Genomic DNA, 19,466 nt, shown 5'->3' on the forward strand with positions numbered 1-19,466 from the left:
CCCTGCTTAGAGGCAGGTTGATGTAACTTGCACTTTTTCTTGCAAAATGTTTAATAAAAACTATTGATTAGCAGACATATATCATTTTAAGTGCTACCTGTAAAGCATGCCTTTATTATCACTTTTAGATTCAAAATTCTGGGCTAATGTAGATATATATATATATATATATGGGTCTTCAAAGCAGTCAGGGCGCCAGATAATCTGATACAAAGCTCCAAACTGCCTGCAGAACCAGAGATTCAGAAGACGTCAATCTGGCTGCAGCCACCACTAGGGGGAGCTTACTGCATACAGAGTTGTTATGGAGTCCCAGACATAACCTAGACAGTAAGCTCCTGAGCTCCCTCTAGTGGCGGCCGCAGGTAGCCACATTCTTCTCTTCTAAATCTGTCTCTCCTGGGGATTTGGAGCTCTGAATCTGAAAAACGGAGCTCTAACTGCTATTACAATAATGTTAAAAAATTCATCAGCAGAGCATTTTGAACCTATTTAGCTTTATTAAAAGAAAAAAAAATAATGGTGTTCAAAGGCGCAACATTATAGCCTACACAATTCTACGTAGCATATGTGTCATTTTCATAAGGCATTCCCCGTAACAGTGAGAAAAGCAATTTGTTAGCCAGGGTTAGGCAGTTCTGTGCCAATGTCTCTATATCTCAATATATCCAGCCCTGTGGAGTGAGCAAGCTCGCAGGCTGATGCGTCTCCATGTTATAACATTAAAAAAATAAAAAATATAAATTTGTATCATGCATTAGCGCTGGATGTTACCGGTCTATGGAAACGAGCCTCTTACCTCTATCATAATGTGAAAGGCGTGCTTGCGAAGAAAAACACATATGCAAAAGGAATTACTATCTGCACCTCAGTAACACTTAAAAAGTCATTTTACAATCCTAAAATAGCATGTGCTAAATGAGTCCCACCAGCAAGATCACACACAACAACACTGAAGTTCATATTGGAATGTGCTAGGGTGTAGTTCCAGTTTTTTAGCACAAGAGGGCACTGTTGTCATAGAAAGCTCAGGCTGCACAGGATTGACATGTGGTTATTACATTCAGTCAAGGACGATGGCTACTGCTGGTCGTACCCGTGTCAGGGAGACCTCACCCTCCGATCCCTTTACTAGAACGGCTGTAAAATCAAGAGGGAGTTCTCAACTTGTGGCACAGGGCATCTCAGAGACGCCGGACTAAGTCTAGTTTGGGTCTGATCCCTGCATTGTACATGGTCACTAAGAAATGCTACCCTATAAAAGCATCATGAAAAGGAGAAAGGACAAGGCAAGGTACCCACAAAATGTACCAACATATGTGATATCACCATATATGCACTGGAATATACACTCACTGACAAAAAATACCGCACCAAGAAGGCGATGTTGGAATGAACCTTTCTGTGTGACTCTATAGAAGTGATTACAATATTAGAGGAAAGTGGAAACCTGTACAAATGAAAGGTGGATCTAGGACCCTGTGGCCACCTCTAGCCTGGCTACTACATGAGATACGGCCTCTAGCCTGGCTACTACATGAGATACGGCCTCTAGCCTGGCTACTACATGAGATACGGCCTCTAGCCTGGCTACTACATGAGATACGGCCTCTAGCCTGGCTACTACATGAGATACGGCCTCTAGCCTGGCTACTACACGAGATACGGCCTCTAGCCTGGCTACTACACGAGATACGGCCTCTAGCCTGGCTACTACACGAGATACGGCCTCTAGCCTGGCTACTACACGAGATACGGCCTCTAGCCTGGCTACTACACGAGATACGGCCTCTAGCCGGGCTACTACACGAGATACGGCCTCTAGCCTGGCTACTACACGAGATACGGCCTCTAGCCTGGCTACTACACGAGATACGGCCTCTAGCCTGGCTACTACACGAGATACGGCCTCTAGCCTGGCTACTACACGAGATACGGCCTCTAGCCTGGCTACTACACGAGATACGGCCTCTAGCCTGGCTACTACACGAGATACGGCCTCTAGCCTGGCTACTACATGAGATACGGCCTCTAGCCTGGCTACTACATGAGATACGGCCTCTAGCCTGGCTACTACATGAGATACGGCCTCTAGCCTGGCTACTACATGAGATACGGCCTCTAGCCTGGCTACTACATGAGATACGGCCTCTAGCCTGGCTACTACATGAGATACGGCCTCTAGCCTGGCTACTACATGAGATACGGCCTCTAGCCTGCATACAACATGAGATACGGCCTCTAGCCTGCATACAACATGAGATACGGCCTCTAGCCTGCATACAACATGAGATACGGCCTCTAGCCTGGCTACTACATGAGATACGGCCTCTAGCCTGGCTACTACATGAGATACGGCCTCCAACCTGGATACAACATGAGATACGGCCTCCAGCCTGGATACAACATGAGATACGGCCTCTAGCCTGGCTACTACATGAGATACGGCCTCCAACCTGGATACAACATGAGATACGGCCTCTAGCCTGGCTACTACATGAGATACGGCCTCTAGCCTGGCTACTACATGAGATACGGCCTCTAGCCTGCATACAACATGAGATACGGCCTCTAGCCTGCATACAACATGAGATACGGCCTCTAGCCTGCATACAACATGAGATACGGCCTCTAGCCTGGCTACTACATGAGATACGGCCTCTAGCCTGGCTACTACATGAGATACGGCCTCCAACCTGGATACAACATGAGATACGGCCTCTAGCCTGGCTACTACATGAGATACGGCCTCTAGCCTGCATACAACATGAGATACGGCCTCTAGCCTGCATACAACATGAGATACGGCCTCTAGCCTGCATACAACATGAGATACGGCCTCTAGCCTGGCTACTACATGAGATACAGCCTCTAGCCTGGCTACTACATGAGATACGGCCTCTAGCCTGGCTACTACATGAGATACGGCCTCTAGCCTGGCTACTACATGAGATACGGCCTCTAGCCTGGCTACTACATGAGATACGGCCTCCAACCTGGATACAACATGAGATACGGCCTCTAGCCTGGATACAACATGAGATACGGTTAGGCATGGAGGCACAGGTCCTGTATGGTATCATGTGGCACATTTGCCCACAGATGTTACTGCTGGGCCTGTAGATCCTGCACACTTGTAAGTCGGTGAAACAGACATCCAGTTGGTCACATTAATGCTGGATTGGCGATAAATCTGGTGATCGGGCAGCCAAGGAAGTGTTATAATCTGGAGGAGACATTTCAGGGAAGCCCGTGCTGTGTGCGGGCATTATCCTGCTGAAAAATGCCAGTTGGAAGTCCTGCCATGAGAGGAACACATGTGGCTCCAGGATGTCCTGCACACTGAGCGGTTAGTGTCCCTGGTATCACTACTAGGGGTGACTACTGTCATATGTGATGGCTCCAGGATCATCACACCAGCAGTTGGGGCCGTGTGTCGTCCACAGCAAAGGTAGGACGGAAGCTCTCACCATGAGGCCTCCATACTGGAACCTAACTGCAGTGGGATCCCAAACAGAACCTGCATTCGTCGCTAAAGACGATACGGTTCCAGTCCATAGCAGTCCAGGTTTCTTGTTCACGACACCACTGGTGGCTGGCTGTCAGCGGTAGGACATGTAACAGGAGTCATGACACCAAGATTCCTTCTGCTAAGCGCCTTGGAGAGGTCGGGGCAGAGACAGGAGTGTAACGAAGGAGCCATCCGTATCTGGATGGTGGACAGTGCAACTGTGGAGCTGCTCGTACTGGTCAAGTGATCCTTTCTACTGGTGGTCTCTCCGGAGCCCATGTCCTCACATATCCACTGCTCCTAACAGCTAGGTCAGAACGGCCAAGATGGCAGGCGAGTCGTGAACACAACCATCCAGCTTCTCTCAGTCCAATGATCCGCCCCCGCTCAAAGCCTGTCAACTGGGCAAAATGTCTTCAAGTGCATCGCAGAGACATGTCACAAAGAAGTACATTACCCAAAAGGAGCCTCTGAGAGCCTTTTTATACAGCAGAAGGGGGAAGTGCTTTTTTTGCCATCTTGTGGCAAGACCCAGTGTCTAAGCAGCCCACACCAGTAATCACACATCTGCCTGACACACTGCTATATGCCGATTTGTGCAGCAATCAGACATTTCGATCTGGGTGCGGTATTTTTTTTTTTTAATCACGTGCACGCCCTCTCATCCATTTCTCCCGCGGAGTCCCAGCAGAAGTTTCATCAAGCGGGATAGGGGTTGGGGGACCCCCTGTTCTGGAGATAAGTGCGGGTCCCAGAGGTAGGACCTGCAATTATCAGATATACATATACCACAAATGGGAGCACCTCTTTACAGGAACATCACTAAACCCTAGGAGATTATCGGGACTTTCCGCAAGACCTTGAAGCAATAAGGGGGAGGCTCCTGCTGCAGCCAGGGCAAAAAAAGGGTGAGGTTCCTGCTGCAGCCAGGGCAAAAAAAGGGTGAGGTTCCTGCTGCAGCCAGGGCAAAAAAAGGGGGAGGCTCCTGCTGCAGCCAGGGCAAAAAAAGGGGGAGGCTCCTGCTGCAGCCAGGGCAAAAAAAGGGGGAGGCTCCTGCTGCAGCCAGGGCAAAAAAAGGGGGAGGCTCCTGCTGCAGCCAGGGCAAAAAAAGGGGGAGGCTCCTGCTGCAGCCAGGGCAAAAAAAGGGGGAGGCTCCTGCTGCAGCCAGGGCAAAAAAAGGGTGAGGCTCCTGCTGCAGCCAGGGCAAAAAAAGGGTGAGGCTCCTGCTGCAGCCAGGGCAAAAAAAGGGTGAGGCTCCTGCTGCAGCCAGGGCAAAAAAAGGGGGAGGCTCCTGCTGCAGCCAGGGCAAAAAAAGGGGGAGGCTCCTGCTGCAGCCAGAGCAAAAAAAGGGGGAGGCTCCTGCTGCAGCCAGTTGTCAGATAAAGAACAGGGCTGATCTCCTGGATACAGAAGAATTATTTGGATATTTTTCAGTTTTAATGATTGAAATAAGAGATTAAAAAGGATCAAAGAAAAGAAGGAAATGAATGTTTTTTGTGCATTTTCTATGCTTCGTGTTCCTTTAAGATAAAATCACTAAGAAGTCCTTACATAATTTCCTAAAACATTACTCATCCTGAACTGATTCGGAGTTCCGGCCTATATTGTAATCCAAAGCTGCAATGACAATTCAGCTGTTTGTTATTGGAAACAGTCAACAAGCACTAACAGTTTAGCTGAGCTGATGTAATGCAGTGAGCCGTCAGAAAATTTCAGCTCTGAAGTCTGCAGGTCTGTAAAAGCAGCTCTGGATTATAATACAGGATGTAACTCAGGATCAGTACAGTATAAGTAATGTATGTACACAGTGACTCCACCAGCAGAATAGTGAGTGCAGCTCTGGAGTATAATACAGGATGTAACTCAGGATCAGTACAGGATAAGTAATGTATGTACACAGTGAGTGCACCGGCAGAATAGTGAGTGCAGCTCTGGAGTATAATACAGGATGTAACTCAGGATCAGTACAGGATAAGTAATGTATGTACACAGTGACTCCACCAGCAGAATAGTGAGTGCAGCTCTGGAGTATAATACAGGATGTAACTCAGGATCAGTACAGGATAAGTAATGTAATGTATGTACACAGTGACTCCATCAGCAGAATAGTGAGTGCAGCTCTGGAGTATAATACAGGATGTAACTCAGGATCAGTACAGGATAAGTATGTACACTGTGACTGCACCAGCAGAATAGTGAGTGCAGCTCTGGAGCATAATACAGGATGTAACTCAGGATCAGTACAGGATAAGTAATGTGACTGTTTTCTATGAGGAGCCATCTATCATATACATAAACGACTAGAGAGTAGATCAACAGCCACCCCAGAATACAGCGCCACCAAGTGGACCCAGCACTTATTGAGGCAGGAGGACTCAGCATCATGCAGGACACGGCTGTTCTAAGGCTTCTTACTATTATTTTCCACAATTCATTGTGTGCGCATTCAGCTGAGATCTGCAGTCAGCGAGTAACTCGGATCCAATCACCTTAATGTTCCTTGGTTTTGCCTCGCACGTTCCTTTTGTCAGATCACAGGGGTTTGGGGTTTTCGGTTTAGCCTGCTCAGCAGTTCCTGAGTCTCCTATTGACAGATGACGCTGGTGCTATTGATACAGACTGTCTGGCCGGGCAGATACATTCACGACTACTACGAGAGTGCACTGCCGAGCCGTATACCGGAGGGGGAACTAAACTGCATCTGCAATTACACCCCCTGTAATAGAGCCACTGCTGCCCTCATTATACCCGCCGGTTATAGCCATTTACTGGGGCTTCCAACAGAAAAGTCATATCCGCTGGGACTGATGATACATCCTGGTATCACAGCACGGCATGGGGCCAGAAACACCCAGACTACCCCATAAAGGGATACTCCAGCCGAGAACACTTCAAACCGGGTAGATTAGCAGCGGACTGGCAGTGTAGGTCCCGCACCACAAAGCCGCAGCGTACATCCCACAGGTAGCGGAAAAACTAAAATGATAATGTGGAAAGGCTGCAGATTCCGTCCCTTTAACGTACAGGGGTCAAACCAACAGAGCTAACCCTTGTGGCACTGCCTCAGATACGCAGTGAGATCTGCGCTGGAAATGTTCCCCCACATGTGGCCCCCCACTTGTCTAGGCACTGGAGGGTTGGTAAATCCAAGGGGGTGCGACGCCACAGTGGGGGACCCCATTTCCTGCTATCCCTTAGCACATAGGATTGGCAGCCAGACACTCCAGAGAGCCAGATAAAACCCCTGTACATGCAATAGGAACAGGAGCTTAATACTGACGGCCTATCCTCAGGATACGTCATCATTATCTGATGGATGGGGCTCCAATTCCTGCCCCCCCGTCGATCACCTGGTGAGCGCTGCAGCCTTCTCACAGTTTCCCAAGCACAGCGCCACACATTGTATAGTGGCTGTACTCTGTATTGCAGCCCAGGTCCATTCACAGCGCCTAGGCCATGTGACCGACGAACGTGACGTTGTTGGTCTAAGAGGGGAGTGCAGCAGCCTCCTCAAACAGCTGATCGGCAGGGTGGCGAAAGTGGGACCCCTGCCGATCAGAAATTGATAACCTGAAGTTACATCATCAAAATTAAACTCTTGGAAAACCTCTTTAAAGTTTATGGGCAACATACCTCTGAAATCAATAACATAGGCTCACGAGGTATGGGTTCAAACCCTCATCGCTATACTCTCCCTTTTGAACCGATTATATAACGGGGAGGGAACAAAAACATAAAACATCACTTATTAGATGTGCGTTAAAAAGAAATCACATGTAGTACAACGCCAAGTCGCCCACAATGGATCGATGCCAGTGGGATGGTGGAGCAAGTGTTCCACCGGATCGGGTGTCGGAAAACATGTTTGTGCTAACTAATAAAGGGTAGTCTTAGCCCTATACCGGACCAACACCAGATTTAGGGGTCGCCCTTCTCAGGGTGGGTGTTCCACTCGTTGTCCGGTATGGGGCTTGGAGACTAGCACACATCAGGAGAGTAGCAGTTGTCCTCCTCCGACACACAATCCGGAGAAACCTGTAATACGGAGCACGCTTGCTCCACCATCCCACTGGTATTGATCCATAGGAGTCGGCTTGTCTTGTATTACATGCGATTTATTAATAATCTAATAAAAGTGATGTTTTATCCTTCTCTTTCCTCCAGTATACTGATGGCTCATGTCCCCGAGCAATATAACCAAGGACCTACCTGCGTAGGAACCAGCACCGGAGGGTAAGCCAGTTTGTGATGACGATACATCCAGAAAGAGATGAGACTGATGACAGCAAATCCCATGATAGGCACCAGAGTGTAAAGCAAAGTATTGAACAGGGGCGGCTTCGGAGTAACTGGATTCAAGGTGGCTGTAAGGACAAATGAAGGGATCCGGCATCAATACCGCTCATCACCGAGAATATGAACGCCTCCCCTCCCCCAACACTGCCGAATAATTCACAGTATATGTAGCAAATCAAACACGGACGGTGCACAGCAAGGCAAAAGTACGTGATCCCTGCTGTGCAGAAGAAAAGCTTCATCTTCCATGGGATGGATTATACGTCGTCCATATTTATTGCAGGATGCCATGAAGTCAAATTGAAATAAATGAGCGCAGTCAGGCTGGAGGGCACGTGTGTCCATACCCCCCTCCTCCGTACTATTTGCCATTAGCTAGAGTATTTTTAGGGGTACACAGCCCTCCTGTCTGACAATGACTGCTGACACCCCCTCCATTACTGCGCCTACAGATTGTGCTCAAGACAGACCTCATCCTGAAGAAGAATATCAATCTTCTGATCGAGACTTCTGGGATCCCCATCGATCGGGTGAAAAAGCACTCTCCGCTATCGTCCCTTGCATAGTGGCTAGTGTTTCTCAGGACTGGTGGGGGTCCCAGACGCCTACCAGTTAGGTAGACAATGCGCACTCCAGCAATAGTCCATAATGGGAATATCCTTTAAATGACATTCCAAGATGTCTTCCTTCTGCCTGCATTACCAGACCTGAAACCCACAATGCAGAACCACAACTTCTTAGATTCGGGTATGACCACACAGAGCTGCATCCTATTAACCAATTCCAACCGCACTCTTTCTTCTGTCTTTATTGGTAATGGCCGCACGGTCATGCGGGTCACCACGCGAGCATTACCAATAAAGACAGAAGAAATAAGTCAGCTGTAACTGGTTAATAGGATGCAGGCGGAAGTAGCCCAAAGGCAGCACGGCCGCTCCGCACGGTCATAACCTTAGTCCTTAAGGGTGTGTTCGATTTTCTGGCAGATGATCGCTCGTTAGTGATCATCTGTCAGTCCAATACTGCCTCCAAATGCCCAATGACCGAGCGTGTTCAAAAAGGACAATGGTGCCGGCAGCAGACCGTGCTGTGTAATACCGATCTGCTGCCGGCACACCGCTGACCTGCATGGGTACAAGCGATGGCATAGTGATCGCTCCTCCCCATGCTGTGGAGAACATTGCATGTAATAGCAGCGGTGTCCTCCGCTAGCTATCTGACGACTGCCAGGAAGGAACGCAATCGTTTGCGGCATCGGGCAGTCATTGTGAGCCAAAACCAAGCACGGATCCTCCACCAAGAAGGTAAAATGGGAGGATCTGCAGCTGTTCTGAGATTTGGACCCACACCTTGTTTTGGCTCACAATCACTGATGGAAATCACTGACCAAACACTGACGTGTGAATAAGACCTTAGATAATTGGATTGGCTCACCCTCCAATAACAAGGAATGGGTGCTCCCCCTGAAAAAGATATCCCCAATCTTTTGGAGTAAATAGACTGAATGAGTGGATATGAGGGGCACACCTACAAATGAAAATCACATGGACCACCAGCCAATACGTATGTGTAACTCATTATTTATTAATACCACACTATAAAATAAGGTGAGGATCCTCAATGATCACAATAAAACATGCACATTTGCTAAAAACATAAAACCACATAGAGAGACTTCTATAATAATAAGTAGCACTGTCACTGATGGATGGTGGCTTTATACAGACTAGATCGTATCGTGTTCGTCTATGTGTACAAACGTTGAAATGATTCAGATGCACGGGGTCTGATGCGCAATGTCTCTATTTGGACCTGAAAGTTCAGGCTGTAGCCAATATTTAAAAAGGCATAGACAGTCTTGGTCATAGGTTATCTTCACAGCGTGTGTCACTTAGTCTGCTGCTAAACCGCACTGTGTGTGAACACACTACTCACTGTTCTGATGCGATGGAGTGACCGATCACTCGTGCTTGGCGTGGCGTCCCACGTGTTGCAGCATCGATGGTCTAGGCTCCGGTCCGCTCTTTTAAGCAGGTGAGTAGATTGCCGAGGCAGGAAAAACAATAAGTTTAGACGCCGGGGTCGAAGGTAGTCAGGACCCGATGTGCTGTTCGGTGTTGCTTGGTGTCTTTTGATCCAGACTAGGGCTGCAACGATTAATCGATGTAATCGATTATATTCGATAACTGGATTCGTTGTCGAGGAATCCAGTTATCGAATAATCGCCGATTCGTTGCTATGCGGGCGGGCGGTCGCTGCATCTTTATTTTACCTTTTTACAATGACGCTCCTGTAACAGCCAGGCAGAGCGGACGGCGGCGTAACGTCACTCACTCACGTGACACGCCTGCTCCGCCTCCTTCATTCATGAGGTGGGCGGAGCAGGTGTGTCACGTGAGTGAGTGACGTTACGCCGCCGTCCGCTCTGCCTGGCTGTTACAGGAGCGTCATTGTAAAAAGGTAAAATAAAGATGCAGACGTGATTAGTCCGACTTATAAGCATCGGGGCCGGGGCTGTTATGGGGAGGGGGGAGGATCTGTCTATGGCACTGCTATGGGGAGGGGGGTCTGTGTATGGCACTGCTATGGGGAGGAGGGGGGATCTGTGCACTGTTATGAGGAAAGGGATCTGTGCACTGTTATGCCCATAACAGTGCACATATCCCCCTCTCCATAACTGCGCCGTCCACAGATCCCCCTCTCCATAACTGCGCCGTCCACAGATCCCCCTCTCCATAACTGCGCCGCCCACAGATCCCCCTCTCCATAACTGCGCCGCCCACAGATCCCCCTCTCCATAACTGCGCCGTCCACAGATCCCCCTCTCCATAACAGCGCCACCCACAGATCCCTCTCCATAACAGCACCATCCACAGATCCCCCTCTCCATAACTGCGCCGCCCACAGATCCCCCTCTCCATAACTGCGCCGCCCACAGATCCCCCTCTCCATAACTGCGCCGCCCACAGATCCCCCTCTCCATAACTGCGCCGTCCACAGATCCCCCATAAGTGTCGTCCACAGATCCCCCATAAGTGTCGTCCACAGATCCCCCATAAGTGTCGTCCACAGATCCCCCATAAGTGTCGTCCACAGATCCCCCATAAGTGTCGTCCACAGATCCCCCATAAGTGTCGTCCACAGATCCCCCATAATAGTGTCGTCCACAATTTGTTTTAATATGGCCTTTGAACATATTTTTTCAAGTAAGATCATATAAACCTCTCTGTTTTGTAATTTTGTCGTTTTTGCCGATTAATCGTAGAAATTAATCAGCAACTAATCGATTATTCAAATAATCGTTAGCTGCAGCCCTAATCCAGACACAACAAAACTTGTGTTTCTTTCTGTCCGCTGTGCAAAAAGCGCTTCCGGAAATTCAAGGTACTTATTATTATACAAGTCTCTCTATGTGGTTTTATGTTTTTAGCAAATGTGCATGTTTTAATGTGATCATTGAGGATCCTCACCTTATTTTATAGTGTGGTGTTAATAAATAATGAGTTACACATACGTATTGGCTGGTGGTCCATGTGATTTTCATTTGTAGGTGTGCCCCTCATATCCACTCATTAAGACCTTAAAGAGATCTGTGCACTTGCGTCAGACGTACATGATGAGGACAGGCCATCAGCCATCAGGACATGAATATTTCCATTCATTGACGGGAAGAAGAAATTTTGCAAACTGTGAGGATCTGGAACAACAGTTACTAGCAGATTATTTCTTTTTTTCATTTACATAAAGCAGGAAATCCCCTTTAATGTTACACCGCACACGCAGGAAACGAGGGACACAAGGTGACGACTTACGGTGAGTGACCTCAATCTCCGGGGAGTGGAAGAATCGTTCATTACAAATGCTGCCTTCACAACAACAGAAAAACACATCCGGGTTCTCCTTTCTCTCCATGCAGTCGACCCTGGGGGATGGAAAAAAAAAGGATATCAATTATTTTATTTATAAGTGAAATAATTCCACAGCTTTCCCAGAAGAGTCCCCTATGGATGACAGCTGCAGCTTGCCTCTTTCCACTCCCCGCACAATGACCTCTGTACAGGTCATGCCCACAACACTCTCCCGTAGAAGTCAATGAACATCTCCAGTCTACACAGTTTCCAATGGTCCACGTGCCTTCTGTAAAGAAAACCTCTGAATGCTGTTAACAGCGGCAAAATGACTGCCTACCCCCATAATCGTGCACAGACAAAAAAAAAAAAAAAAAAAAAGTGTACAAAAGAAAATAACATAACAAAAGAAAATTAGAATCAGTATCTATTTTGAACTGGTAAAAAAATAAAAAAAAATAAAAATAAAGGGCCGAACACGGACATACCCATATTTTCATCCAGGCAGGCACTCTGATGTTAGCATCGGAGCATTTTATGCTCTGATGCTCTCCCTTGTCCTGCACAGGGCAAGGGCTTTTTTTATTTGCAACAACACACTGCCGGGCGGAGGCTTCTGCCCGGCAGTGTGTTCAGTGACGTCACCAGCTCTGATGGTTTTAGCGCTGCCCTAGCTGTTTTACAGGCTAGGGCAGCGCTAAAGCCTGCACATCAGTGCCGGTGTCGTCACTGGGCTCACTGCTGGGCGGAAGTCTCCACCTGGCAGCCCTAAGGAGAGCCTGATACGTCACCGGATCTCCTGAAAATGCCTTTGCCCTGCACGATTCAGCTCTGAACCCAGACAACCCCTTTAAAGAGCCATCATCTCCAAGGTCTGCTCCTTTCAATGATGGAGTTGCCTTTCCTGCGCAGCAGCTGCTCAGGAGAAGTGCTGTGCTTTACTAGTGGGATCCCTGGTCAGACCCCACCATTCAGTAAGTTATGGTGCATCCTAACAGAGTGCCAGAACCTTCTATTGTTGGAACATCTCTTTCATCCTAAATGGGTAACTCCTGCCACCAAAACGAAAGGGGTATTCTCACCTTACATGATGGCTCTCTCCATTCACTTCTGTGGGAGTTGCAAAAATAGCCGAGCACTACAGAAGTGAATGGGGAGAGGCGTGCATGAGTAGCCGCCTCTGTTTTGGAGACTGCTAGATGTGGGTTCCACCTCTGGGACCCCCACCTAGCAAACATTTACGACATATCCTGCAGACATTTCATGCATATCTAGGATGGAAGTAATTCTTTAAAGGGCTTCTCCAGGACTAGAAGATGGAGCAGAGCGGCAGTACCAGACACAAACCATGGAAAGCGGACATGTTTTTCTAAGGGTCCGCGCTAGGTGTCTCTTCGATAGAGGACTGTTCACAAGCAGTTACTCTTCCAGGGGCTTCCAACCTCTTCAGTCACTGAACCAACCGGCAGCAGAAACCTTTTTTGTCTAAGATCATTACTTTCAACATCGCAAAAAAAGGTTTCTGCTGCCGGTTGGTTCAGTGACTGAAGAGGTTGGAAGCCAGGGATTAAAAAGGAACGGCCCCTGGAAGAGAAGCCGCTTGTCTACAGTCCTCTAAGACATATAGCGCGGACCCGTACTTTTGTGTGTACTGTTCATATTTTATAGGGAGAACGGATTTACTCCCCGTTTTTTGGGACTGCAACTTTTAAAAGAAAAACGTTCAGAAACTGCACACAAAACCCCTTTTTTTTCTCTTAAGCTATGTTTTTCTAAAGGGGTCATGCACATGGCCGTAGCCTGTTTTACGGCGCACAAATGGGGGGACCTGAAAAACACGGATACCGGCCGTGTGCATTCCGCATTTTGCGCAATGTCCCCCCCCCTATAGAACAGTCCTATCCTTGTCCATTAAACAGACAAGAATAGAACATGGGGAGGCGGAATGGACATATGGAGGAGGACAGCACAAGGAATGCTGTCTGAATCTTTAGCGGCCCCACTGAAGTGAATAGGTCCGCATCGGACCTGCCAAAATCGCGGATCGGATGCGGACAAAAACTACGGTCAGGTGCATGAGTCCTCATCTTGGACAAGAATAAAAAGTTACGGCAGTTTAAGTGTAACCTTAAGGTGGATTTACGCAGCCCTCTATTCGGGCAGATTATCGGGAATGAATGTTCGCTCCCAACAATCTACCAGTCACCAGACAAACGGTCAAAACGCTCTTTCATCGAATGACCGGGTCGTTCGATCAGGCATGTAAATGACTGTTTCTGGGCAGCAGATCGTGCAGTCTAAAAAGTGATCTGCTGCCCAGAAACAAGGATTCTGTATGGGGACGAGCGATGGCTATAGTGATCCCTCGTCCTCATACTGTGGAGGTGATCGCTTCATGTAAATACAGCGGTCTCCTTCACTGAACGAGCAGCCGACTGTCGGGAAGGAACGCTCCTCGGCCAGTCCCTGCCACTTGGGTATAATATATAATGTCACAGGACCGCTGGATTGTTTCCGTACCTGTCATAACAATTGACATCGTCCAACCAGCAGCCTTGCTTCAGGATTTCTATAGAGCCGGAGTTATTCTTCCACGTGGCGAAGCAATGCTTCCTCTTGTCGTTGTCTCCCAGACAGCGCTCGATGCCGCTATGATTCGTCTTATCCTTCTCCCAGCTGGTGTTATAGAAGATACACTCCTGGGTCTCCGATCTCCCCAATATGGCTCCTGGGAACGAAAAACGGAGAAGGATCAGGATACAGAAGGGTTAACACACGCACCAGTCTACAGGCCTCTCTTTCCATCATAGTTTATGACCCAGTGAATGCAAATACTGAACCGGTTCTACCAGGAGGATTATCCTATGTGGCCAATTATGGCTAGGTAAGGATGATCCCAAGATTGGCAAATCCTTGCTTCCCCGTCCACGTGCCACGGTTTCACATCTATGGGGCATTTGGAAGCAGGTGCCAGATTACTCTGCAGCGCCACCACAGGGAACATGAAGCATTACACAACTCTCAGTGAAATCAATGGGCTGTTAGTGTAACGTGTGGCCCTCCAGAGCGAGGGACGCTCCCTGTATAACGGCTCTGAAGATCGTGAACAGAGGATGCCCCGCATTAATTAATTAATTCCCTAATAGGATATTCAAATATAGATTTTTTTTTTTTTTTTTTAGACCGACAACCCCTATAGATAGTCCATAAGAAGCAATGGGTCTCAATTCAGTGCTTAAAGGATAGGGGTGCACCGAAATGAAAATTCTGGTCCGAAACCGAAAATTCAGGATACCCCTTGACCGAAACCGAAACTGCCTTTTTGCCCAAATACTTTTAAAAGACCCCCCACCCCATAACAGTGCCATCCACAGACCCCCACCCACCCCATAACAGTGCCATCCACAGACCCCCACCCACCCCATAACAGTGCCATCCACAGACCCCCCACCTCATAACAGTGCCATCCACAGACCCCCCCACCTCATAACAGTGCCATCCACAGACCCCCACCCACCCCATAACAGTGCCATCCACAGACCCCCCACCCACCCCATAACAGTGCCATCCACAGACCCCCACCCACCCCATAACAGTGCCATCCACAGACCCCCACCCACCCCATAACAGTGCCATCCACAGACCCCCACCCACCCCATAACAGTGCCATCCACAGCCCCCCCCCCCCATTGTACAATTAATAGAAAATAGCGGGGAGGGACTGGGAGGAGATGCTGGGGGCCGGTGCGTTCACTGTGCTCCGGCCCCCAGCTCCAGTAGTTATAAAATGTTGTACAATTAATACGGATTCTATTCATGAGGCCCCTCTGCAGTATTACATTCAATACAGCCACATCCTACTCACAGGGCTGTGCTGGCCGGCCGGGCAGACGAGCGGCAGCGTCACAACTGACGTCACGTGCCCGGCCTACTTTCTGAATGAAGGAGGCGGCGCAGGCATGTGACGTCAGTCGTGACGCTGCCGCTCGTCTGCCCGGCCGGCCAGCATTAAGATAACAGCCCTGTGAGTAGGATGTGGCTGTATTGAATGTTCTACTGCAGAGGGGGCCTCCTGAATAGAATCCTTATTAATTGTACACATTTTATAACTACTGGAGCTGGGGGGCGGAGCACAGTGAACGCACCGGCCCCAGCTCCTCCTCCCAGTCCCTCCCCGCTATTTCCGGCCGATATGTAAAAATATCGGCAGAAACAGATTAGGTGCATTTTCGGCCGCCGAAATTTCGGTGCACCCCTATTAAAGGATATGCGCCCATTGTCTTATAAACGCGGGTCCGGCCACTACCAAGCGCGATCCCCATAGAAGTGAATGGGAGCGCACCTCGCATGACCGCCAACGATCCCATTCACCTCTATGGGCCCGACGGAAAAACCCAAGCCAGTGCTCGGCTATTTTTGGCAGCCCCATAGAAAAGGAATGGAGGGCGGCTGCCTATGTGCAGTACACCCACCAACACTTTCGGGGCACCTTTCTCGATCTAGGTGGGGGGCCCAGAGGACCTATAAGACAATGGCGGCATAGCCTAGCGATATGCCTCCATTGTCTGTGAGGAGACAACTCCTTTAACTGCAGACCCATCAGCTGGGTATTGACCTATTTGGAGAGTTAAAGGGGTTTCCCAGAATTTTAAAGGACGGCCTATAGTCAGGAGTGGCATGGGCACCACAATGATCTGCTGTTTAAGTATGTATGGCACTGTGCCTGGTAATAAAATCTTAGATGGCCATCAGCCACCGCATGCATGCGAGAGGTGAATAAGCCACTGACACCTTTAGCAGCTCTCCAGTAAGAACCAACATGCCCGATCCTCATTTCCGCCTGTAGAGGCAGGAGACCCCTATACCGAGACGGACGGTCCTGTTGAAGTCGGGGGGTTTGGCCAATATTCACCTTACAATATGATGATCACAGGGGTCCTACATACTGAATGGAGTCCTCCCATCCACACAGCCAGATTCTTGCCCAGTTAGGTAAAAACTTTGCCTTATCCCAAGGAGAAAACCCCCAAATCCTTGAGATAAGTCTATGCCCCCTCCGTGGAAGTCACACTTTCGACCAGTCATAATGGAGCACGTGTAATTCCAACTAGTTTTACCAGAAGTAATTTGAGGCGCCATTCAAAATCCACAACCCATCATTAGTGCCTCCTTGCTGTGCCGTATGGAATAAGTTGATGTTCTATAGGATGGAATGACCTATATTCCCTCCAACGTGAATGCATCACCGGGCGAGGAGCAGAAAAGCCTCCAGTTACCGGCGTGCGCATTCCAGTCATTCCCAGTGAGAGGTTTAGCTGCAACCTCTGAAGGTTAAAGACCAGGGAGTGAAGATTAGGAAAGGTCACGCTGCAGATGCAAGAGGTCAGACTGGCAAAGCAAGGGAGGCACTGCCCTGGAAAAGGGTTCTCCCATGATTGTGGCAAACTAATGAAAATCGGACATCACACAGGACGTGGCAGTCTCTTTCTAAGGCTCCATTCAGACGTCCGTAGAATGGGTCCGCATCCGTTACACATTTATCCGGAACGGGTGCGGAACTATTCATTCTCTATTGGGGCTGGAAAAGATGCGGAGAGAGCACACTATGTGGTCTCCGCATCTGCATTTCCCGAGCGCGCCTGCGATCTTGCTCTTTCACAGCTCAGGAGGCGTGTCCTTTCTGCTGCAGCTCTCTCCCCATCACAGCTCAGGAGGCGTGTCCTTTCCGCTGCAGCTCTCTCCCCATCACAGCTCAGGAGGTGTGTCCTGTCTGCTGCAGCTCTCTCCCCATCACAGCTCAGGAGGTGTGTCCTGTCTGCTGCAGCTCTCTCCCCATCACAGCTCAGGAGGCGTGTCCTTTCTGCTGCAGCTCTCTCCACATCACAGCTCAGGAGGTGTGTCCTGTCTGCTGCAGCTCTCACCCTATCACAGCTCAGGAGGTGTGTCCTGTCTGCAGCAGCTCTCTCCCCATCACAGCTCAGGAGGTGTGTCCTGTCTGCTGCAGCTCTCACCCTATCACAGCTCAGGAGGAGTGTCCTTTCTGCTGCAGCTCTCTCCACATCACAGCTTAGGAGGTGTGTCCTGTCTGCTGCAGCTCTCACCCTATCACAGCTCAGGAGGCGTGTCCTTTCTGCTGCAGCTCTCGCCCTATCACAGCTCAGGGAGCGTTTTCCTTCCGATACAGCTCTCTCCCTGTAACGGTCACAGTTTCTAATACCAGGTGTGACCAGTTGCAGTTAAAGGAAGGAACTGAGCACGTGCAACCACCTGTATAAATGGACGTGCAAGAGTTTTTTACTGGGAGATAAATACTGATGATCTATCCCAGGTACAGGTGACCAATAACTGATAGGCAGGGTGCCAGGAGTCATACCCCCACCAATTGGCTGTTTAAATGGTCGGCTGTAATTGGTTAAAGGGGTTATCCCATGACTAAAGTAAAAAATTTAAATCGGACGTCATATAGTAAATGAAAGCTTAATTCTAACAAAGCTATAACCAGCCCTGTACCTCACATGGATCCCGAGAGCTCCCTGTTCAATAAAGGGGAGTGCCTTTTCTGCTGCAGCTCAGGAGGCGTGTCCATGCTCTACCTATCACAACTCAGGAGGCAGTTGAGGGATGAAACTGAGCATGTGTGGCCATCTCAGTGAGCTGGACAGCTGACAGCTCAAGGGGAGTATCCCATGCTGCAGCATAGGGGGCGTGTCCTTTCTGCTGCAGCATAGGGGGCGTGTCCTTTTTGCTGCAGCTCTCTCCCTATCACAGCCCAGGAGGCAGTTGAAGGATGGAACTGAGCATGTGCGGCCATCTCAGGGAGCCGGACAAAGAAATAAGAAAATAAGCAGGTGGCTATGATGCATTTTTAATTACATGCAAATACAAAAGTATTTAGATCCAGGTGCTGGTTTGAAAACTGTAGAATTTTTTTGGTGTGGGACAACCCCTATTGGTACAGTAAGCACACTGTATAATGCCTGTGCTGGGTACTGTAGCTTAGTCCCATTCATTTGTGTTCCAGAAAGACCTGCGACTGACAGACGTGGCACATGCTAAGGAAGATGCCACAGAGTCATGTGCAGCTCAGCAATGTTGCCGGACCCCCACTGATCAGAAAACCACTTTAGGGGGCATTCACACAAGCGTATCTTAGGTCCGCATCCAATCCGCATTTCTTGCAGATCAGATGAGTATGCATTCGATAGGGCGGCATCTGTATGTCATTTCCGTGTCCCTGAAAAAAAAAAAAAAAAAACACGTCCTATTCTTGTCTATTTTGTGGACAAGAATAGGCATTTCTAACGAAGTGCAGGACGTGGCAGAAAGCAGGAATGCACATGGCCACGTTTTGCAGATCCACAATTTATGGGCCACAAGACGGATACAGTCATGTGAATGCTGCCTGAAAATGATAAAAATCCGGCTTCCAGCAGCCATCACTAGGGGGAGCTTAGGGGGCTTACTAAACGCTGTAAACGCTGTCTGCAACCGTGTATAAAAGCATGGGCAGTGACCGCCCAAATACCCCTGGTATTTGGTCATTTTACTATATGGCCTCATGCACATGACCGGTCCGTTTTTTTGCGATCCGCAAATTCCAAATCCGCAAAACACAGAAGCCGCCCATGTGCCTATTCTTATCTACAAAACGGGGGCCATGGAGCAGAGCAACGGATGCGGACAGCACACGGAGTGCTGTCCACATCTTTTGCGGCCCCACTGAAGTGAATGGGTCCGTACCCGAGCCGCAAAAACGACGGCTCGGATGTGGACCAGGACAACGGTCGTGTGCATGAGGCCTATAGCAGGAG

General features: G+C 49.0%; 1 protein-coding gene across 2 annotated transcripts in view; it reads right to left on the minus strand.

The window, feature by feature from the left end:
- The window catches only part of ACVR2A (activin A receptor type 2A), a 54,265-nt gene that overhangs the window by 9,999 nt on the left and 24,800 nt on the right, over positions 1 to 19,466 (minus strand). Inside the window, exons 2-5 of one of the 2 annotated variants that reach the window (XM_044303018.1) lie at positions 14,176 to 14,383; positions 11,620 to 11,729; positions 7,721 to 7,875; positions 800 to 823 (exon numbers count right to left, since the gene is read on the minus strand). In XM_044303018.1, the coding sequence (XP_044158953.1) occupies positions 800 to 823; positions 7,721 to 7,875; positions 11,620 to 11,729; positions 14,176 to 14,383 (497 nt within the window). The remainder of the gene's footprint in view (positions 1 to 799; positions 824 to 7,720; positions 7,876 to 11,619; positions 11,730 to 14,175; positions 14,384 to 19,466) is intronic. The other variant, XM_044303020.1, reaches the window with a different exon arrangement.

This window comes from Bufo gargarizans, chromosome 8 (assembly GCF_014858855.1).
Source record: "Bufo gargarizans isolate SCDJY-AF-19 chromosome 8, ASM1485885v1, whole genome shotgun sequence".
In the NCBI taxonomy this organism is placed as follows: domain Eukaryota; kingdom Metazoa; phylum Chordata; class Amphibia; order Anura; family Bufonidae; genus Bufo; species Bufo gargarizans.